The sequence below is a fragment of the Rhamphochromis sp. 'chilingali' genome (assembly GCF_963969265.1).
Source record: "Rhamphochromis sp. 'chilingali' genome assembly, chromosome: 19".
Lineage (NCBI taxonomy): Eukaryota > Metazoa > Chordata > Actinopteri > Cichliformes > Cichlidae > Rhamphochromis > Rhamphochromis sp. 'chilingali'.
The window spans coordinates 22,112,453-22,135,376 of NC_137946.1; the positions used below are offsets into that span (position 1 = coordinate 22,112,453).

Sequence of the window (22,924 nt, forward strand, 5' to 3'; positions counted from 1 at the left end):
CACGACACAACGCAGACAACACAGCGAGTTCGCCCTTTGTGACGGAAAATTTAGAAACATCTGGAGAACGTAAGCTGTCAGCAGTCTGTGGAAGAAACCAGGGTCGGTTATTCCACCAGAGGAGGAGATGTGATGACAATACATTATTGTTAACAACTGAAAGAAATCTGAATATGATACTTTTATGGACAAATGGCTGAGATTGGGTGGGTTAGACACATAGACAGCACTTTTTTAGTGTACTGGCCTTTTTTATATACAGGCACATTGTATTCATTACTGATTGAGTGACAGGAGAACAATGGTGCATTTCCTGTAAAACGTATAACCAATCAATATATAAGAGTCACAGTCACAGCAGCCATGAAAAATGCCTAGGTAGTGTTGAAACATGAGCTTCATTTTACCACTGTACTCATATCAATGTGGAAAAGAGGCAACATATTCTGGCTCCCACCTAAGATAACTTAAATGATAAAGAATTCTCAGTTAAGAGACTACTCTTAATCTTAATGTGTACTTTTAACCCAGAGAGACATTTCTCCAAAACTGAACAAGCTTTCAAACAAGCTGATGATTACTTGAGGGGGGGGGAGTGGCATTTCAAGCGCGTTCGCATGGGCGTCCGAAGCAGAGCATATTTCCCCGAACATAATCAGAGGGTCATTTTATTCCATTACAGTATAAATGTTAAAATGGATGACGTCACTCAAGCAACAAACATGAGGAGTCAGCCGTCAAGAGACGAACGCTTCAGCGACTTTAGGAGGATTTTATGAATGAACGGGTAACATTTGGGTCTATCCTGCTGGCTGGCTGAGGAGCCGAGCGGAGAAAATCTCGACGTACAGTATGATTCACCACAACAAAGTGTTTGGGAGGGGGTGATGATGTCATCGGTGGCGGTGGTGGGGAGTCATCTGTGAGTCAGAGAGGAAAAAGAAGAGGAGGAGATGGAGGAGGAAGAGGATAAGGAAGAGAGGTGAGTAAAAAAAAAAAACACATGGAGAGGTGGGGTACCTGCTGTGCGTGACCCATGGTAACAAGCGATGCTGGCCTGTGGATGACTCACCTCAGCTTTATCAACCTTGCACGCTCACATCACGCAGGGATGCTCACGCCATCCGCCATGATACACATGGACGGAATAATAAATCATACACACTATCATAGCCTCCTTTGATGCATTCAAAGCATCCCCGTTTAACATAAATGCACCTCCCTCACACACACACACGCCACATAAAGTGCAGGGAGAGGAGGGGAGGGTCAGGATGACTCACACTTCAATGATAACACTCCTCCCCCCATGGCCCAGTCGCTCTCTCTCTCTCACACACACACACAGACATGAGGAAGACGAAGAAGAGGAAGAAGAAGGACATATCATTTGGATGCAACCCACATCCTCCCCACATCCTGGGAACCTCCCATCTGAAACTCAGACTGACAGCAGGAGGCTCCGGCTGAGTGCAGTTTGTCTAAGGTGATGGGGAATCTCTGGCAGGATATTGTGGCTTTAAATAAATGAGGATGTTAAAAGTTTGTAGCAGCATGTCAGTTTGTTGTGATCAAATCAATGCAGGAGCCATCAACTTATCTTAATCGTGTTTTCTCCTGGTGTCTCGTCTGCTAAAGATAATATATCAAATTTACCCATTCCAGTTAACAGAAGAGAGCATATTTGTCCAGGTAGTGTAAAGCTGTTGGGCCTATCAGTGAGCTTTTCGTTGGCCTTCCAACCTCTAAGTGCACATCAGCGTTTGTATTTTTGTCTGCACTAAGTTAAATCTGCCTACTGTTTACCACTGCATTGTGTCATGCTGTTTTGCTGTGGACTGTGTGTGATTTATCGGTTTTGGTTTTATTTGTTTGCTATTTTGTTTTGTTTTTTTCATTCTGTGCCCACACTGCAAATGAATTTGCATTTGCGGCAATGTAATGAATCAGTCGGTTAATTAATTTATCCAATTTGTGCGGAAAAGCAATTCCATATGACCCAGGGGTACAATTTCCTCCCATGTTTTTGACAGTAACACAAATGTTCTCATTATTCATTGATTGTATCATTTAAACTGGTGTTTCCGATTTTAGTGGGGGAATTTATTATTTTACCTTTATGTGGTAGTAATAGATTTGCACTTTGGCAACAGCTGTTGCAGTTTTAGTAGAGTGGTTGAAAGTGCCCTGCTCTAGGGCCCAAAGGTAGGATGAGAGTAAAAAAAAACCTAAAACTTTAATGTCTTCAACTTTATTTTGGTATAATAAAGGAAAACTGTAGGAAGCATTGGGCTGGCTTTGTCCAAGGTGTTATACACTCACCAGCCACTTTTTTAAGTACGCCTGTTCAACTGCTTTTTAATGCAAACGCCTAATCGGCCAATCACATGACTGGAGCTCAGTGCACTTGTAGATCATGTAGACCTGGTCAAGACAACTGAAGGATTCACAGAGTCCAAAAAAGAGAAAGTATCCTATAAGCACCAGGTCCCAAAACAAAAATGGTTTGTTGATGCCACAGGTGAGGGTAGAACGACCAATCTTTGCAACCAGTGTTGACCAAAATCTCTGAGGAATGCTTCCGGCACCTTGTTGAATCTATAGGATGAAGAATTAAGGCCATTTAGAAAGAAAAACACGGTTCTACCTACTACTAGTAAAGTGTCCAGTTAGTGTAAATTGATTTGTTCAAGCTCCTCATCATGTAAATGAAAACTTTCTTTTTTAAAAAGAAGAAAAAAATCAACCTTACAGAAACCAGATAAGTAAAGCATGTCCTTTTGGAAAGATGGCTCACTCCCACACACTCTCTGTAAATCATAAAGACTCCTCTTATCTTTTGATAGCTAAAACATGCAAGCAGCACAGCCACTTGGCTAGCACACATAATTCCCATCCATTACTCCAAGAAATACTTCCGTCTCTGTAAATCGACGGCAGCTGACAAGACACAGACAGGTTTTGGCACAATAGAGTTATTTTATGAATGACATCTGGATAACAAGAACACCTGCACTGGGTGACCCTGCTGGAGCAGAGGAGGAATGACATTACAGAGTGTTTTGAGTAGACTGAGTCACAATGTGGACGATAGGGAAGTCTTGCTGTTTGTGTGCTTTTGGGGATTTGCAGCTAAAACACTGTCAACAGTTAAACTATCTGCACCTGGCAAAGGGAAGTTTGTTTATCCAAGGTCATTTGGTGACGTGGGGATTCAGCGGACCAGTGCTGAAGGTCTGGTTTATGACCTTTGCCCTTTTGTCCACCCCTCCCCCCTTCCTTTTTTCCTCCTTAGAAAGAAACACAATATCTTGAATTACTTAAGTACTATGTTTTGTAAAGCTGATACAGTTTAAAGTTCTCATTTTCAGCACAGAGCCACAGAACGTCTGTATTTTCAGAGCGCCAGCTGTTTCTATTTAACAATGTGTACACTGCAAAAGAAAAAAAAATGACTTCAGGAAATAAGATTTCCAAAAAGAACCAGTGGTGCGTCAAGACAGAGATAAACAGCAGGGTAAATCAGTTTTCAGAGGGAAGATAAACTTTTGCTGAAAAATGTCGACACCATTTAGCAGTAGGTGGTACACTTGTGTCAAATTCAAAACTTGGTGTCATTAAATCTGAAATTGTTTAACAATTACTCCTCAAAAATGGCATGAGGCAAAGTGCCCCCCGAAGGCCGTTAACTAAACTTCCATGTTCTACTCCTGGTGGCATATATTATTTGCATGCTGTAAAATAAAAAATAAAAGAAGATAAAGTGATATTTTCCTTTTGAGAGCTGTGAAAAGGATCTGAATGGAGCCAGTGTTGAGTCAGCTGAGACCCACTGGAGGCCAGTCAATATCCAGCCGTTGGGTGGGGTCGGGTTGGGGGGCGGCCTGAGAGATAATGTGACACTGTGCGACATTTACGGTTTCCAGTAAAAGCCAACGTCTGTTTCAGTTGATGTGACAAGTCTTCCAGGTGGGGTGACCTTCACTTCCTGTTCAGTTGCAAGGGAAAACACTGCTGACATGTATAATTAGCCACCGCCAGTAAATCATCTTGTTTCTTGTGCACACATGTCTCGTATGCTAAATTTAGCACAGCTAAAAGTACACCTCGTGTCAGTAACTAAACTTTGTGGCAAGCACGGTTTTCCTCTCTATGTGGCTGGATAAAAAGGTGTGAACTCCACAATAATGACTGGATTAAAAAAAAGTATCCAATGTAATTTAGTTTCAATATTTGTATCCAATAACAGCACAGACTCGTGTAAAAAAAGACACTGTACAGTTCTGTGAAAACTAATTCCACCCATGACTCAGCAGCTTGTAGAACCACTTTTAGCAGCAACAACTTGAAATAACTGTTTTCTGTCTGACTTTATCAGTTTCTCACATTGTCTGTCAGTGTTATTTGCGGCGTTGGTTCAGTTCATTGAGGTTCTCTCTTAAGGTTAAGGTCTTGACTTTGACTGGGCTATTGCAACGCCTTGATTTTTTCTTTTTCAGTCCTTCTGTTGTAGATTTGTTACTGTGCTTTGGACATTTGTCCTGTTGCATGATTTAGCTGACAGACGGATGGCCTTACATTTGACTAGAAAACTTTGGTATACAAAGGAGTTCATGGTGGACTCAGTGACTGCAAGATGACCAGGCCATGTTGCTCCAAAACAAGCCAAAATCATCACCGCTCCTCCACCATGCTGACATGCTGTGTTTGGCTTTCACAAAATGTGGCATTCATGATCAAATGTCTACACGTTGGTCTTATCAGTCCAAAGCACATTGTTCCAGATGTTTTGTGGTTCACTCTGATACAACTTTGCACCTAAGCTGTGCTGCCATTTTTTGAGAGAAGAGGCTTTCACTGCCAGCCGTTCCAAACAGACTGTGCTTGTTTGGATGTTTTCTTAATTGTACTGTAATGAACTTTTTCATCTCTAACTAAATTACCAGTGTGCACCCAGTGTCACAGTACTAGTAAAACAATGTATTTCTGTCATCCACACACAGGTAAACAGTTTCCAATAAGGAGTGTGATCACATGTGCAGCACATATAGGTAAAACCATTCGAAAATTGAACATAAAAGTGCAATTCACCGGCTTGATAGCGACTATTCAGTAGCAGCCCACTTTAATTATATGAAATATGATATAGCATCCTTTGACTTTGTGGTATTAAACACGGTTCAGCACCACCTAGAGGAGACCATGATTTATTATTGAAGAAAAGAAAGGCTTTCTAGATGTTTACTCTAGTGACAAAGTCTGCAGACTTTGTCACCCACAGGATTAAATGAACTTCTGAATGTAATGTTGCAGTTTCTCATATGATCCTATTTTGTAGGGATTATTGTACAAGACTAATAGATTTTGATGTCGTTTGCATTCTTATAGTATTGCACATGATCGACTGGATGAAAGAAAGCATTTCGCAATAGTAATAACTAATTTTTCGATGATGTTTTTAGAATGTTAAATGGACATTTTCCTTGGATCTGGATGTTACTGATAAATGTTACAAATGGGTGTCTGCTTTTCTTCTGGCTTTTAGAGAATCAATCACAAAAACTACTGTTGTTTTTGAGTCCAGTTTGTGTCTAGTCACTATTTCCTAATTGGTGGATTGCATTCTGCCTTTGTGAGTGGTAGTATATATTACTGTGTGTGACTGTGTGAACATTGTTTTACTGTACCTAACAAAGGTAGCTTGGACTGAAACATATTTCATTAAAAATAATGGCGAAACAGTGTAAGGTCATAATCTATATACATGTACATTTTCTTTTGTAATATTTCTTTCCTCCTGGCCACGTGTCATTGATTCAGGTGTGCAGAACGTATTAACTGGAGTTTTTCCTTCCCACTGTCGCCAAGTGCTTGCTTAAAGGAGGTTGTTTGATCAAGCCCTCTCTGTATTACTTTAACTTACAGTATAAAGCACCTTGAAGTGACTGTTGTTGTGATTAGTTTTTATATTTAAAAAAAAATGTAATTATACAAGCATTGCATAGTTTGACCCTAATGCACATCCAGCATTTGCTGGATGTGCACACTGAATGCACCAGACAAGCAAAATAGTTCAAACTTCTGCTTTCTACATTGGTGCTCAGACTTGCTGATGATCACGTAATCAAGTGCATTTTATTACCAACGCCTGGCTGCTACTTTCCCTCTTAACTCCTACGGAAGCTTTAAGCGTGTGTGTAGTTTTTCACAGAACTGCACTGTCTTGTAAAAAGACTTCTCTAATTCCACACTGAAAACACAAAATGTCCTAAAATTTTTAAGTAGCTGGCTCAATACAGTGAAAACAAAGTGCAGCAGTGAACGTGAACCAAAGAATAAATAAAAATCACTTCCACATTAATGAAAAAAAAAAAGTTTATTTCATTGTTACATCAAAGAAAAACTCTCGTTAATGAATATATTTCTCACTCCTAAGAGTAGAATTTGAAAATCACATCTGGCAATACATTTTCTCTCTCTCTCTGGACACCAACTGGGTGCCAGTGACTAAGACAGGGCATTGGCGTCATTTATTTGAACCGAAGTGTCCAATTGCACATCTAAATCCAGTGTCAGACTAGCAACATGTCCTTAAGCGAAGCAGTGATCCCTCAAGTTTGGTCATCCCTGCATATAGGGGTGATCAGGCCGATATACGTATAAAGCAAATGGGGAAACAACATTCCTAATTATAGTGAGGACATGGAGTGTTTATAAATACATGAGGAAAAATGCTCTGAAGTAAGCCTGGCACCTGATCTTCTATGGATATACACAAATATTCTTCCATATTTTCAGCCTCGAACCCACAGAAAGCTAATAATTGTCCCTTTACAGCCCTATATTACCTGAACTGTGTACCATTTGACAAAGAGCAAAACGCATTGGTCAAAAAGGTTAAAAGCATTAAATTGGTACTTGAAATATATTATTTTACATTACACAAATCAACCCATAACCCCAGAATTATCCATTGACCCCTGGGATGAGAAACACCTTTATCTATACAAATGACTTCATTAGAAGTCAATTGTGCCCCACTCCCCCACCAAAAAGAGAAGAACAAAAAGCAAGACTGCCCCCTGGTGGTTAAAGAGGGACCCAAGCATGCTGCAGATACCAATAGATGGTAAAATTGTAAATAAGGCATCATTTATACATTTACTACACACTTCATAATTGTAAAATAGCACTTGACAGTTCACCACTAACAGCTGAAGGGTTTTACAGATTTCTCAGCAGTCAAAAGATTTACACCAAGAGGGAACAACAGACGTGGTATTGTCCAAATCATGTTAGGCCGAGGGAGGAAAAACACATATTTTCTCCCTATCTGATTGAATAACGCTTAACAGTGTGTCTCACTGTAGAAACAAGAAACAAAAGAATGAAGGGGTTTAGTAGATGAAGAGGACCCGGGTGCGGGGCAGGGTGGCGAAAGTGTCCGCCATCTTGCGGATTCTGGCATAGTTGATGAATCCTCGGAGGAAGAGCAAGAGGCCTGAAGAGGGGAAGAAATAGGCATGAGACTAGTCCAATAAACAACAATGCTACATCTCCATGTGACGACTTTCACTGCCCCTAGGTGCGGCTGCTCTTACTAGTAAAACAAAGACAAAGGGGTTTTCTTTGTATTACTGTAGGATCTTTATCTTACAACATAAATTGCCTTTAGTGACTGTTGCGGTTTGGTGCTATATAAATAAGTGAATTGAAGTGATAGCAAACCAATTCCAATGAAGCTCGGGATGATTTGCAAATCTCATAAACCTACATTTTATTCCCAAGAGAATAAAGAAAACATTTAAACAGAGATTTTATTGGTTCAGGAGAAATAGTGGCTAATTTGGGATTTATTGTCTCCAGTAATTTGGGACGAAGATAACAAAAGGCTGGAAAAGTAAGTGGTACAAAAAAAGAAACAACAGGTGGAAGATTTTACAGCTAATTAGGCTAGCTGTTGACGGACCAGTAAAATATTGGCAGCCGCCATTGACACCCCTCAGCCTCCTAGCGCGCCTTGTTATGAACTTTTCACATTTACAAACAACAATATACCATCAGCCTTTTATAAAAACTAATTAATTAAAAATGATTGCATATTTAAACAGCATTTGAGCGAGGCAGAGTTCCTCACTTGTAAAGATGGGCAGAACGGTACATAATATCATCAAAAGATTTGCAGAGAAATCTCTGTGTGTAAGGGACGAGGTTGAAAATCACAACTGGATGTATGAGATCGTGCTGCTCTGGATTAAAAACAGGAATGAGCGAAATCACTACATAGACAATCACGAGAAATCGCCGTCTGTGAAAACAGTTCAGAGCCGTCCATAAATGAAGGATAAGGATCTATCATGCAAAGAAGGAGCCACATGTGAATGTGATCCACAAATATCTTCATCCAGCCAAAGCTCATTTATAATGGACTGAGGAAAAGTGGAAAACTGCTCTGCGGTCAGAGGAAATGAAATTTGAAATTCCTTTAGGAAATGTCTTCTGGACTAAAGAGGACAAAGATGATCCAGCTGCCATCAAATTCAAAATTTCCATTTATTTATATTTTTTAAATGGCCCCCAACTTTTGGTGGGGGGGGAAGTGATGTATACATATCAGAGTAATAAATAAAACATCAGAATAATAAAAATTAAGGAAAAATAAAAAACTTTTACATTTTTGTGCCAACCTGCTTCTATATTTGCTTTACAATGAAAGATATCACATGATTCATATTCATAGTTTCCCTCTCTCTCATCCTGTGAACAACTTGTGAAGTTACGTACTTGTCATTTCATTTCTGTAATTTTTTTTAAGAGGTAGTTTTATCAAATGTTATTTTTTTCCCTTACACTCTGAAACACCCCAGACCTTCCAGTTTTACTCCCATCTTTAATTTCACTGTTGTTATTGTTTTCTATGGTATCAAGGGAGTCTGATAAAAAGAAAACCTTATCCTTAAAAACACATTTTCTTTTTGTGTTGTTTGTCTTGCCTGCTAACAGTGTTTGTGTTTATTTACAGAGGGGTGAAAGAGACTTAAATGTAAATTCTTTGACTCTAACATGCCTATGCAATTTACCTATTTCTTTACTGAAAATAAATTGGTAAATATAGATAAAGTGTTATTTATTGAATTTGATATCTAAACTTCCACCTTTTATAGGTAATGGTAACTATCCTGTTCAAGACAAAGCGTGCAATTCATTTAAATTCAGAGGTTCACTACTTACCCAACACCAGGAACACCCACCACAGCCAGTACTGTCCATCGAAATAATTTGAGAAGTATGCGGAAAACTAAAAACCCAATGAAACAACACAAACACGGGTTAGAATAAATTTGGCCCAGCTTTCACTCAAATGAGTCCTTCATTTTAAAAGCGAATTAAGGAAGCAGCACAGTTCTCAAACGGATCTTTGAGGAAACAGTTTGGTGCCAACAAGCCAGCCACTACAGAGACGGCATTAAAATACCACAGTGGTGTTTGGGGCTTTTGATTTGCTTGTGCGTACACCAAACCACAATTTATGTGTTTGTATGTGTGCTGCGTAATGTCTGCGTCTCGTACTCTGACTATGAGGATCCATTTGACGAGGGAAAGGCCAAAGCCTGAGATGGCCCCGTAGCGTCCGGCAGCAGAGGTGGTCAGACAGAAAGACAGGAAGAAACCAATCCAGTTGAACAGGAATGCCACTGAAAGGGCGAGAGAGAAGGTGGAAAAAGTCAGTCATCTCTGCACAAATCCAAGGAAGAGAGGAGCTGATGAATACAGAACATGTTTACGATTGGGAAACTAACTGAAGAAAGTGAGCATGAAGATGCCGTCGTTTCCTATTCTCAGCTGATCTGCATCTTCAAAGTCATCTCTGGTAACAAAGTCTTCATCCTGTGATGGAGTGAGTAACAGAAGAGCACAAAAACAGTGAGGCGTTTAATCAGCGAGAAAATGTCATCACAGCAACACATGACAGCAGCAGAGCTTCCCGGGCTTTCATTTAATCATTTCAAATTTTGACAATTTAAATTCAAACACATCACACTGCTATATTTTAATTTCTACAGTTAGAATGTAGACAAAGCCAATTGTGATTGAGCCTGGGTGAGCATCTCTTGGTAGAAACCAAGTCATCCTAACAAACAGAATGAACAAAACATGAACAACCAACACACTAATGGAAACTTTCACAAGACAGCAAGCCGACTTAATTACTATCACCGTGACTTTACCTAAAAGTCTGGCATGTGTCCGATTCAATGCAGGCCACCAGCAGAACTAGGTCTTGCATAACTTTCAGCTAACACTCTAAAGTCTACATACACAAACACACAGGAAGGTCTGGGGTTGAGGGTTTTAATACAAACACACTCTAACTACACAACCAGGACCAAACGCACTCCTTCTCATCGTACACTCTTCTTCGAGTTACCTCCAGTGAACTGCGAATTACATCGTCAAAAGTCTCCAGGCGGTCCCTGTGCTGAGGCTGCTGCTGAGCGCAAGGCAATGTGTGGCAGAGAAACACAACAGCAGCAATCAAACAGGGCAGTCCCACATGCAGTAAGATGCAGTGCATCACAGTGACCACTAGAGGTCATACATGAGCCACCATTTCACAGCTAAAAACATGCTCTTAGTTTCCGCGTGTGTGCGCGTGTGTGTGTGTGTGTGAGAGAGAGAGAGAGAGGTGTGATATGAATTCCTTGTAATAAACCAGCACCTGACTGTTTAAACTACTGAATCTTTTTAAAACTCCCTTTATTGCCGTACTGTGGAGGATGAAGAGTGATCTCCCCTTTTTTTAAAACTATATAAGACACCCCATACATAATGTTAACGATAAGATCCTCTTAGCCACTTTATTAGGTGCATCTGTTCAATTCCTTATTCATTTAAATATTAGCCGATCACAGCAACTTTATGCATTGAGGCATGTAGACATGGTCAAAGACAACCTGCTGCCGTGCAAACATCAGCACCAGAATGATAAAGAAAGGTGATTTAAGTGACTCTGCATGACTGTTGGTGTCAGGGATAATTTAAGTATTTCAGAAAATGCTAACCTGAGAATGACCAGACTGCTTCGAGCTCATAGTAAGGCAAGAGTGACTCCACAGTTACTGTGTTACTGTAACCACTCATTACAGATGCAGGAGAGCAAGATATTGAACCTTGAAGCAGATGGGCTGCAGTAGCAGAAGATCACATAGTGTGTCACTGCTGTCAGATAAGAACAGGAAACCAAGGCTAGAGTTAACACAGGCTCACCAAAATTACACAACAGAAGACTGGCTGCCTGGTCTGATGAGTCTTGCTCTCTCCTGCAGTATTCAGACGGTAGGGTCAGAATTTGGTGTAAAAGGCATGAAAGAACAAATCCATCCTGCCTTGTATCAACAGTTTGTTTAAATGCCACAAAGTACTGTTGTTGACCGTTTCAATCCCTGTATATACTGCACTTCCATCCCTTTAAAACCTGACAGCTGCTTCTAGCTGAATAATGTGCTGTGTCATAAACCCCGAATCATCAAGTTTATTGAACATCATGATGAGTTCACTGTACTCAAAGGACCTCCAGAATCACCAGATCACAATCCAATAGAGAACCTTTTGAATGTGGTGAAACAAGCAAGAGATTCGTCTTGTGGATGTTGAGCTGACAAATCTATATGGACCAAATAAGGACCGAAGACTCTGATGAATGATTCCATGAGCTTGTTAAATCTATGCCACAAATTACTAAGACAGTCCTGGAGGCCAACGGGGGCCCAAGCCAGTAGTAAAAAAAAATAAAATAAAAAAAAAAAAAAAGTGCACCTAATAAAGTGGCCAGTGAGTATATTATCACATCTTTTAGTCTGTCTTCCTAACATTTTTAAAGTTTACACTGCTACTACACATCTCCATCACTAAGTAAAAAGTGATGTAAGGCACTGGGACTGATATAACAGCAGTACAAACACCAACCAGAAACATCGATTTATGTGGCTAGCTTTAGCTATGTCACACGTTAGTTACTGGTACAAAAATATAATCCAAACTTTGCATCATTACAGACTGTCCTAAGCTTGTCACACAGTAGAAAGGCTGCACCTATATTTACTCTGGTTTTGAGTAAACAATACAAACAACCAAGTGCACAAAGAGGAGATCAGAAAAGGCTGTGAGCACTACACTGCGGCTAGCTGAGGGCACTGAGTGCAAAGATATCAGCAAATGTCCTTTGATATGAACAAGAAGAAATGTTTTTCTTCATTTTTGAATCTGCATTTGTTCAATCCGGTAACAAAGACGAGCAGAAAAGATACAGTCGCATACATGAAGAAGACTAAAAAAAAATTCCACAGCTGAGCGATAAGACTTCGTGCCTTGCAGACAACACAGGAAGTGTTCAAGCACAAGCATCAGTGTACGAGTGTATATGTGTGAGAGAGCGTATGTACTGAATGTGACCGCAGGCAGAAAAAAAAAAAAAGTGAGACACTCACTCTTCCAGGTACCAGGGGAACATTAGTCTCAGCCTTGGTTCTTTCTGCTTCATCATAGGAAGGCAGCGTAGTTGCTACATTGTATGACGGAGGCTTGGGGAAAATCCCATCTTCCTTGCAGTCAAAGAACGCTAGCGAAGAAATAAAGCACAGTTTCAAACACACGCACACACAAAACTGAAAAAAAAAAAGTATTATTTAATTCTAAACAGGTCCAATCCTTTTGTTGACAAAGACAAAACTAAAGCTAACACTGAACACGTGTTCTCAAACATTCACATAAACCTTTAAGGGGGTTAGTCCGCAAGTGGTGGCTAAATGGAAAAAGTGAAAGAGGAAATTTCCTGTATTTTTTCCCATGTGTCTTCTGGAGGATTCTAATATATCCACACAGTTTGCCCAATAACACATCAATTCTTTCTCAGCTACATGTTGCATTTAGCTCACTACTTTTCCAACAAAATGTACACTGCAGTTATTAATACATGACTTTTACTCAGGCACTCCTGTGTGGACCAAAATGCCACCACTACAGATGACCTCAGCGCCAAGGAAACATCATTTTTACCAGAATTGTCCGCTGTGACGCTGCTGTACGGCGGAGGAGCATCAGCCGCTACCTGTGGGCTCTCTTCTGAGTCCTCCTCATTGGTAAGCTGTGAGAGGAAGATAAATTAAGTTCACAGTTAAAGCTGTGAGTAGGGCTGGGCCATATTATACCGTTCACGGTAATACCGGTATAATGTTAGGCTATGATAGGAAAATGAAATATCGCGATAGAATATGAGTAAAACGCGCATGCGCAGTGCCTTTGTTTTCATACGCACATGGCCGATTGTTGAGTGAAACAGATGAACCAGAATTGGTTTGTAAAAATGGTGCAACTTCAGTGATGTGGAACTGGTTTGGTGTTTGTCCGTCAGATACACGACAAAGCACATTTTTTTGCAGAACATGCAAGCGGCCGTCGGACTAAGATGCCCTTAAATCTGGGAGTAATCTGGGTCCTAAACTCCGTATACTTCAGGTCAAACAACACTGCAGCATCACTAAGAGTTAAAAACTGTCTAAATTCTTTCATCTTTAATAAAACGATCAGCATTGCTGCTTTACCAGGTGTAACTATGAAGTTTAACTTCCAGGCATCCATGAAAACAAAATGTATTACATTTAACGGAGTTAGAAGCTAGCAGGAAGCTAGCGGAAGTTAGCTCGCTAGTTTCGCTAGTTACCTAAGCATGATATTGCATGTTCGGACTGAGAGATTTCTGAAAAAAATCAAACGTACAGCTCTGCTATCACTTCCAACATAAATGAAGACAGGAAACTAAACAGCAGTGACGTTTGTAGGGTTACTGAAGTTGGGCTAGCTGGTATATAATTATGTGCTACGTGATCGCTAGCGACACAGCTATGTTAGCATAACAAACAGTGAAGCTGGAGGACAAACACTAACACTTTTCCACTTATAAAAGTTAACGTTAAGGTTCCTCATGGTTAGAGACAAATGCAATCGCATGGCAGGATGCTGTAAACGGACCAATCTTCAGTCAGGAGAACAACTGAGATAATCCATCCACAATACGAGGTTAGTCATTAATATACTGCAACAACATGGGAATAGAGCAGCTGCCAGAGAATTCAACATTAATGAATCAATGGTACAGAAGTGGAGGAAGCAAGAAGAATGAGTTTAATAAAGTTTGATTTATCTGACTGCTTTGTTTCGCTTAATGTGCCTTATAATCCCGTGCACCTTATGGTCCGAAAAATACGTACTGCACACTGCAGTTTAATGTTGCAAAGCACCTCTTTTTAACTTCAGTGGATATTATACATGGTTATGCTCAGGATATGTCAGCCCATTTCTACTGGAAATGCCTTTTGGTTAAACTTTCAGCAAGGAATTTGCATTTGCACTGTTACATTTTTATTAAGCTTTAATGTACATAAAAACCAGCTTCTTGTTTAAGTGAAAATAAATGATAGGTTGTCTTTTTGCGCTAGTAATGTTGTGGAGTTGTAGTTTGTCTCGTATCAATTATATCGTCAGTTATATCGTTATCGCAAATTTTCAAATATATATCGTGATAAATATTTTTGGCCATATCGCCCTGCTCTAGCTGTGAGGCATATATGCGTAAACCCTCCATATGCATATTTGCCTATCAAGTGGCCAAAAATAACTTCACGCTCGCCTAAGGCAGATTATGAGCCAGGAAAAAGCCTGCTAGTTTTAATGTTGAAACCTTTCTAAAGAAGTGAAACAAGACAGTTTAAGACAACTAAAGGTGTGAAGTCTGCTGTCAAGATGCACAGACAAGTCCTAGGACTGATCAGTTCTGCCCTTCAAGTCAAATAGCTTTTTAACAGCAGATTAAATATTGCATATTAAAAAAAAAATCCCACAACTAGTCAACTAAATTAAATAAAATCTAAACATGTCATAAGAAACTATACAGATGTCACTTCTTCATTGTTTAAGATTTTACAATATTAAGTATTAAGCAGACTTTTGATATTATTGAGAAATTCAGCCCAAATGAACTTTTAAACGCACTGGCCCCCATACAGATTTCTTTAAACTTCCATATTTGTCCCAGTTACAAGAAAAGACAGATTTCTGTTAAATCCCATAACAAAGGTTTGGATATAAAACTGAAGACCAGTCAAGTGCACAGGCATTCCCCCAGTGTCCTATTCTGAGCCAGGGAAGAAGCCTGCATGTTTGAAAGTTGTGGCACAACACTGGACATCCTGACCTACTTAAAAGGAACTTAAAACTCAGCATTGATATAATCATCAGAAAAACAGAACTGGGAAAAAGAAAGAAAAAAAAAGATGTTGAGTGATGTGTTTCTTATTTCTCCTTTTTTTTGTTATTAGCAAGGAAACTGTTAGCAGGTAAGTCTGTGAAACCAGACCAACACAGTTATGACTTAGAAACAGTGAGACTTTATTTGCTCCTATTTCCCCAAAATAAGAGTTTAAAACTAAGACTGATTGTTCAATTGCCATAACTCAGTTTCCAGGAACACTAGGACTGCAGGAGTATTAATCATACATTATGTAGCTTAGACATTAAAGTGTAACTGTTAATTTATTGTCATGTGCACATTTGCTAAAATTCTCTTTGGCGCAATCCCAGTCTTATTTTTGTTTTCTTTAACTTCACTACAGTCCTATGGTACTTTTGACAGTTTTATTTTTACTGTAGATTATAATATTTATATTTTTATTCTTTACACTGGCAGCTGTAACACAGTAATTTCCTTTTTTGAGATGCTTAAAGTATCTATCTATATAAATATGACTATAAATATAGTTCCCTTTACTGTCAATAGATCTTGAGTATTTTTCCCCCATAGTGAGAAATTCATAGACTCAAATTAGCCTCTATGCACCTGATCATTAGTTATTATATCAAACACCAACATGAACATGCATCTAATACGGCCTGTGTGCTCTAATAACAACAGTAAACACACCCATTGGTGCTGCTCAGGTGATAGCCACAGTTTAAATGCTCTCATATTTTTCAAAAGGTGATCGAGATATTGTTCAACGGTTGACCTTATTTACCAAACAATACTCAGTAGCTGGCAAGCTTTCGCGGTAGACTGTAATTCAATATGAAAAAGACGCCCACATATTATCACAGAACAAAAGAAAAACCCGGTTCAAAATTCACGTAACGCGTAATTAAAACCTTTAGCGTCTCGTTAGCGCGTTAGCTTCCCGTTAACACACCTAACCCTTTATACGATTAAAATAAGAACCCCCACAATTTAATCGGCTTAAATCCATCGACGACATCCATCTTTATTCGATGGGAAATTGTTGTCTTGTTTTCAAACACGAAGCGACACGCCTGGGCGACTTTATCTTCGAAGTTAACAGTTCAATGCTAACAGCATTTAGACGACGGTACCTACGACTGAAGCTTTAACGTCTTTTAGCTTGACTTTAAGCCTTCTCTTACCTGCTGATATCTGGGGCTCGATTCGGCCATTCCCGCTTCAACGGCTATCAATCAACGACAGAAAGGTATGCCAGCAAGACACCCAACGAGTAAGAAATTATATAACAGTACAAACGGTAAACTCTGTCCTCGCCACAATGGAAAGACTCCTCGTTCGGCTGTGCCTGTATGCTGTGAAGTTAAACTAGCGACCGACAAAATACAAAAGGTTTCCTGTTAGCATTTCAAAATAAAATCCATTGTGATGCCTAATTCGCAATACTTTGGGTTTTTAATAGTAATTAAAAATATGTTGTCATTGCAGTTTTACAACTTTGTATTCGTTCGCGTATTTTCAATTAAGAAACATGTTCTATTTTAATGCTAGATTGCAATTATTTTATTATGTAATTAATCAGTTTCCGCTACGTTCTCACTTACTTGACGAAGTTCTTGTACGTCAACTGATTGACGTCATTGGCCACAACAAACCCTGTACTGCCACCTTTCGGTCGTGAAAGTGAAACAAGATCATTTAAGATAATTTAAAGTAGTGATGGGATTTCCGGCTCTTTTTAGAGAACCGGCTCTTTCGGCTCGACACACTAAGTCGAGCCGAAAGAACCGGCTCTTCCAGCTCTTTCGTCTCCAAACCGACTCTTCAGGTTGTTTTGTTGCTTTAATTAATTTATTATTAACAATAATATAAAATTATGCACAAAAGGAATTACTAATGTAAAAAAAAGTGGTTTTATTTATATATGTTTATATATAAATATATGCGGTGACCCCTTGAGACAAAGCACGTACAAACTCCAAAACACATTTCTAGAGTTAACTGAACTTCCAAAACAGAGCTACCTAGATCACTTAAATTACACAATTGAAAGCATATGTGTATTGTTTGTGTATTTATACACAAGCACTCATATATATTCAAATAATTTAAAAAAAAAAAAGTGTTCATTTACCTGTTACTACCACACACCAAATCCGGTCGTTGGTACTTGCTGGCTTGTGTAGCAACTAGGTAACAAAAGCTCAACACTGCGCCTAGCATCCTGGAGCACTTCTGTTATCTTTTGTACGTGTTTTGGAGTTTTTACGTTTAATATTAGGCAAAGATAACACAAGTAAATACAAATTTTTTTAATTTTATAATTAAAAATTAAAAATTAAATTTATGAAATCATGATTTAGCAGCGATTAACCATATTTTCTGGAAAGTTCAGATCAATTTCACTAGCCAAACCCAGGCCTGATTAGTGCCAGACCTGTTGAATCAAGAAAACACTTCATTTGAACCTGTTTGACAAAGTAAAGTCTGAAAGATCTATAAAAGCAAACATCATGCCACCATCAAAATAAACTCAAGAACAGATGATAAACAAAATCACTGATATCTATCAGTCTGGAAAGGACTCAGAACAACATCTAAAGAACTGCAGACCTCACTTTCCTCATTTAAGGTCAGAGTTCATGATTCAACAATAAGAACTGGACAAAAATGGCCTCCATGGGACGATCTTCAAGACTGGCTGATGTGATCTGAAACGCATCAGCCAGTCCACCTCTGAATGACTCAAAAAAATCCCCCACACACATAAAAATCAATAAAAGAAAAAACAAAAGAATATTTTGCAGAGTCCTACTCAAAGTCCAGCCTTAAATCAGACTGAGATGCTTTGGCATGACCTCAAACAGGCCATTCGTGTTCAAAAACTCTCCAGTGTTGCTGCCAGTTATTAGGTCTAGGGAGCAATTCATTTTTTAATAGGGTCAAGTATGTTTATGTTTTTTTCTCTTAATAAATTAAATCATTACTTAAAAATTACAGGTTTTTATTTACTCTGGTTATCTTTGTCTAGTATTAAAATGTATTTAATGACCTAAAACGCTAAGAAAGATTAAGAAAAAATGTAAAATAGAGATAAAGATAGATCAGTATCCGGCTTCAGACTTCAGAGACTCATCAGTTATTTCCCATCACGTAATCCGTAGCACACTCTCAAAACAGAAACAAAGGCAATGCAGTTAGCTCTTGGAAGGTTTTATTGTATCTTTATGTAAAATAAAAAGACAACAACAATACCTATGACACTTTGTACCCAAGCTTAAGTGATGGGGAAGTTGTATGTCAGATGTATTTTCTAGTCAAGTTACCGAGGGTTCAGGTACCTGAGGAGCACAGGGTAGGTGGTACCTATATGCTTCTGGTTGTAGTGGTGGCAAACAATCTCCATGTCGTACAAACTGAACTGGACTTTGACGCGTTCATTAGGCGAGGTGAGGAAACAGAGAGTGTAGAGGGCGAACTCGAACTCGGGACTGACTCCGATGAAGATGCTGCCCTTGGGCTTTATACCGTTCTTCCAGCTAAACTGTAGCGCCAGGATGTGTTTGTTCTCATCGGGCTGCGGTAGGGGCAAAATGAAAAAGCCGGTTAGGCAGGGAGAAATGAGTCAGATTGTTTGACAGATATTTGCTGACAGTGGAGAAAAGGCAGGAAAGAAATTACTGATAAATATACAGGGAAAAAGTAACCTGAATACATTTTTGAATATCTGTCTAAATAGTTAAAAGTAAAGTACCAGAGAAAAGAACTTCTTTGCCTGAGTTTAATTAAAGAAAGTCTTAAGAATAGTATACCTGGGGTGAATGTGCAGTGACACTGTAGCCTTTGTAATCAATATGGCCCAGCTTCTCTTGTAAGTATAGCTGGATCCAGTTGTGAAAACCAATAACAGTCCTCCCCCCTCTTGTCTCTCCAACAAACACGTGTTCAAAGCCCGAAGAGTCTGGCCTGAAGAGAGACAAAAAGGGCAATGTCAGAAGTTTACAGCCACTCATCATGGGCGTGAATGCCACAGTAGTTTTCCTTGACAATTGCAGATTCCAAGATTGCGAGTTTAAACGATCATACATATGTACAAGTTATTTGGATGTGTCTTTGCTTTGCTTTGCCAGGATCTGGAAGAAGACCCACTCAGATGAGATGAAATTGGTTATAATGTTCAGGAACAACCCAAGAACCACCAAGGCTCCAGACTGCCATGAACTGGAAACTGCTGGACCAGCAGTGTTGCTGTCCACAGTGAAGCCAGTTTTACATCAACATGGACTGAGAGGTTACCGGCCAAAAAAGAAGCTGCTCCAAAATCGATGCCTTAAATTTGCAGCTGCCCACATGGACAAGCCAATCCTGAACACTTTTTTTTTCTTCCATTTGACAGCACTGACGCTGAATGTATCTGCCACACAGAGCCAGTTTGTCAGCCTGTATTTACCATCGCGGTGCTGAATTCCACTGACGCAGATTCCACCCACCTGCTGGATCCTCTCCTCGCATAAAGCTCAAACCAGATCCTGTACAGCTGCTTCTTGAATTCTGTCTCATCCTCAGGCGAAAGATGCTTCTTGACCAGGTATTTATGGGCTATCTAAAAAATAGAAGAACTTATTACAAAATGCTTATAGCTCAGTTAGCAGGGTGGCTCGAGATGAAAGCGCTAGTTGGTCCGATCAGGACTTAAATATCTCAAATACCTTTAACCCACAGAGGATAAATCCTAATTATTTAGTGATCCCATGAGTTTATCTCTTCCACCATTAGTAGGTGAAACTGGAACAAACCTCCACAGACAAATAAGTGCTACTAACATCCGTTTGTTTTTTTTTTTGTCCCTGTCATAGAAAGCCATTGATAATATTTCTTCATCCTCTGTATTTAATAATGACACTAACCTACGATGGCGAACATAGTCAAATGCCCCTCATAGGTACCTTCATGGTGGGAGTCTGAACGATGGAGTCCAGGAACTTGTGGTTCTCTGCCACTTCCTCAGGAGTTACAATTTCTGGCTTACCGGTGTCACTCTCATAGTTATCCAGCAGGGAGATAAAGGCTGCAAAGATCAACAGAGGCACATTTCAGTGGCACATTACGTCATTAAACAATGTTTAGGGCTGCTCAGTCCTATAAACATGGATGATAACAATACAGTGCCTAGTGCACTTACCTAAAAAAGTCTCCTTTTTGAAAATGTTCTCATCGACAAAGGTAAACAGTGGATATCCCGCCCCGTCATTGTTGTCATTGATGTTCATGCTGTCTCCAGCTTTTCCCTGAAACAGGAAGAACAGTGCTTTTCATAAAATGCTCCTCATGTATGCTTCCAGTGATATCTTTTCCTTTACTCTTACTTGTGCCTCCAAAATGTAAGTATTACTACTACGTGGTAAAAAATACAAGTAGAAAGTTTGTCCAAATTAGGAAGACCTACAATAAAAATTTCCATAAATATCGACGGTTTCTATCACAAAGATCTAACCTTTACCTTTACAGTAGGTCTCTAAGTTTCCGGGCTTTGACTTTTTTACTGAGTAAAGCTCATTCAGAGCTAAAAACTTGAGCTCTATTTGCAGGAGAAGAACAGTGCCTGTTTTGAGGTGTAATGCAGACTGTCAGATATCGTCATAAGTTTGCAATATATACTATTATCTACAACAGGTGTCTGTGTGTGTCTGAGTGCGTGATGCACCTGAAGGGAGATCCTGTAGTCTTTTCCAGGCTTTAGTCTGTTGATATCATTGTCCCATAGCTCCTGCACCATGGCTGACAGCTCTCTGTCACTCTCAATCATGATATGACCGCTTGCAGATGTGCTGTGGATGCTCTCTCTTTCCAGTATGTGCTTCTGACAGGAGAGGAACAGTTACTGAAGCCTCTGCTTAACTCGAGCTTTAAGCTTCAGAGGTGAACAACACCATAAAACTATTTTTCACATATAAAAAGTGTAAAGCACAGGTACGCTAATGCATGTAGGCATACAATAATGTATTTCTGCTCTTTTTGAACTTGTTTAAGTGACCCATCAGATTAAATATAATACTCACTTATGTGTAAAAAGCTTTTCAGAAATATTTAACTTTGAGGTGATGTGTGTGCAAACAGAGGTTATAAATCAGTTTATACAAATGGTTTTGGCTATTTGAGTACAGCATTTTAGCCCAACCATTTACATGTTGTTGTTTTTTTAAATAAAGAATGTATTTATTATATAAATAATTAGATATAATAAATAGCCATTTCCCACTGAGGAAAATGTCAGCTTTATCATAAATAACTAGATATTTCAAGCTACTTAAATAAGCACTGTTAATCATTTCTGTGTCACTATAAGGTCCTTTTTATGGTTAGTGGTTTATTATCTTTTGTAACTGAGTTGATGTTCTTAACTTTAGTATTTTATTTTATTTATTTGTACATTTCAACGTTTTAGATAGATACATGAAAGCGATTCACAAGGCTGTCCTAAGTGACTCGGCACTGTAAAAACATAATAGCTTCAACTGCTTAATCTAGCTTAAACACTATTGCATTCAACAAACGTGGCTGACATAGATTCACACATTGCATCCCATCAGCCACCACATCAAAATCCACTGACCTTCTCCTCTGTCTGTCCTCCTGCTTTAATAAATCAAATCAATGATTTGAGGGTTAGTGAAGTATCTCAGTGCTGGTCAGGTGCTGCTCGTGCTGGTTGCCGTGCAGGTGTGTTTAGAGGCATAGTAATAGTCCAGCCATGTAGTCAATCAGTGTGTATGGAGAAAGGCAGGCATGGGCTGGGGGAGCGAACAGAGACCACGAGGCAGGGGATGGGACAGGACAGGAGAGAGGGGCCGTTTTAAAGGGTTATCCCCTGTCAGCAACTCTGACCAAAGGGATCACACTATGTTGTCGTCTCTTTTCAGTCTCACACTAAAACGTGGGGTCTTTGTTTCTTTAGAATTTCATTGTTTCTCTGTCTGTCACAGCATAACCTCTGAATTACAGGGTAAATATGGGTCATATTTCAGGTAATAAGATTTTGTTAATGGTTAAAGTTCACTTAAACATCTACATAGAACCAAGGTCTTGTACGAAACACGATTGGGGTTTTTTTTTGTTGGGTTTTTTTACAAGTCATTGACCTCACCATTTCAGATTAAAAGCTTGATTAAAGCATTTTAAAACAAGATTTTAAAGTCTTCAACAAATTAAATTTAAGGAGGAGCTAATACAACTTTTTACTTTTATAATAATTTTATTTATTTAAAAAAATCCCGAAAATATTTATATATAATGTGGCCTTCGTGGAATTAGAATAGAAGAGTTTTATTTTGTGTTATCTTTTTGTAATATACAATTTCTTGTAGCCGTCTGAGTGTTTTAATTTTCAGAAAAATACAATCCCAGGCTTCTTTCTTTTTTTAACCTTGTTTCTACTACTGAAAAAATGTCTGGCAGAATTAAGTCTAAGAGATGAGCAAAATTATCTTATGTCTAAATCTCAAAATTGCCATTTTGAAAGTTTAAGTTGCTTCTAAAGAAGCTAAAATTTTAAGATCCCTAATTCAATTTTTTAAGTCATTAAGTTGAAACTATCTAACCAGATTCTTACTCTGGATGGCATTACCTTGGCTTCCAGTA

General features: G+C 39.1%; 2 protein-coding genes across 4 annotated transcripts; both read right to left on the minus strand.

The window, feature by feature from the left end:
* Positions 1 to 6,369: 6,369 nt before the first annotated feature.
* ndfip1l (Nedd4 family interacting protein 1, like) lies at positions 6,370 to 16,648 on the minus strand. Of its 3 annotated transcripts, none has more exons than XM_080866114.1 (8): positions 16,471 to 16,648; positions 13,057 to 13,144; positions 12,489 to 12,619; positions 10,430 to 10,489; positions 9,801 to 9,888; positions 9,571 to 9,695; positions 9,232 to 9,298; positions 6,370 to 7,501 (listed from the first exon to the last, which is right to left on the minus strand). In XM_080866114.1, the coding sequence occupies exons 1-8, from the start codon at positions 16,498 to 16,500 to the stop codon at positions 7,398 to 7,400; spliced, it is 693 nt and encodes a 230-aa protein (XP_080722240.1). In that variant the 5' UTR covers positions 16,501 to 16,648; the 3' UTR covers positions 6,370 to 7,397. The 3 variants fall into 3 exon arrangements, with proteins under 3 accessions (XP_080722240.1, XP_080722239.1, XP_080722241.1); XM_080866113.1 differs by having other exon boundaries at positions 10,430 to 10,492; XM_080866115.1 differs by lacking the exon at positions 10,430 to 10,489 and having other exon boundaries at positions 6,371 to 7,501.
* Positions 16,649 to 18,492: 1,844 nt separating this feature from the next.
* Positions 18,493 to 22,095, minus strand: endou2 (endonuclease, polyU-specific 2). Its single transcript, XM_080867213.1, has 7 exons — positions 21,900 to 22,095; positions 20,991 to 21,146; positions 20,469 to 20,574; positions 20,233 to 20,354; positions 19,777 to 19,889; positions 19,099 to 19,252; positions 18,493 to 18,863 (listed from the first exon to the last, which is right to left on the minus strand). The coding sequence occupies exons 2-7, from the start codon at positions 21,090 to 21,092 to the stop codon at positions 18,609 to 18,611; spliced, it is 852 nt and encodes a 283-aa protein (XP_080723339.1). The 5' UTR covers positions 21,093 to 21,146; positions 21,900 to 22,095; the 3' UTR covers positions 18,493 to 18,608.
* Between the last annotated feature and the right edge of the window lie 829 nt (positions 22,096 to 22,924).

Coding starts and splice junctions, on each gene's coding strand:
- ndfip1l (XM_080866113.1), bottom strand. CDS start 16,500: ATGGCCGAATCGAGCCCCAGATATCAGCAG. Junction 10,493..12,488: donor TTCCCCTGGTACCTGGAAGA/GTGAGTGTCTCA, acceptor CCTTGCGCTCAG/CAGCAGCCTCAGCACAGGGA. Junction 9,696..9,800: donor CTTCATGCTCACTTTCTTCA/GTTAGTTTCCCA, acceptor TCGCCCTTTCAG/TGGCATTCCTGTTCAACTGG.
- endou2 (XM_080867213.1), bottom strand. CDS start 21,092: ATGATTGAGAGTGACAGAGAGCTGTCAGCCATGGTGCAGGAGCTATGG. Junction 20,355..20,468: donor CAAAAAGGAGACTTTTTTAG/GTAAGTGCACTA, acceptor TGATCTTTGCAG/CCTTTATCTCCCTGCTGGAT. Junction 19,890..20,232: donor TTCAGACTCCCACCATGAAG/GTACCTATGAGG, acceptor TCTATTTTTTAG/ATAGCCCATAAATACCTGGT.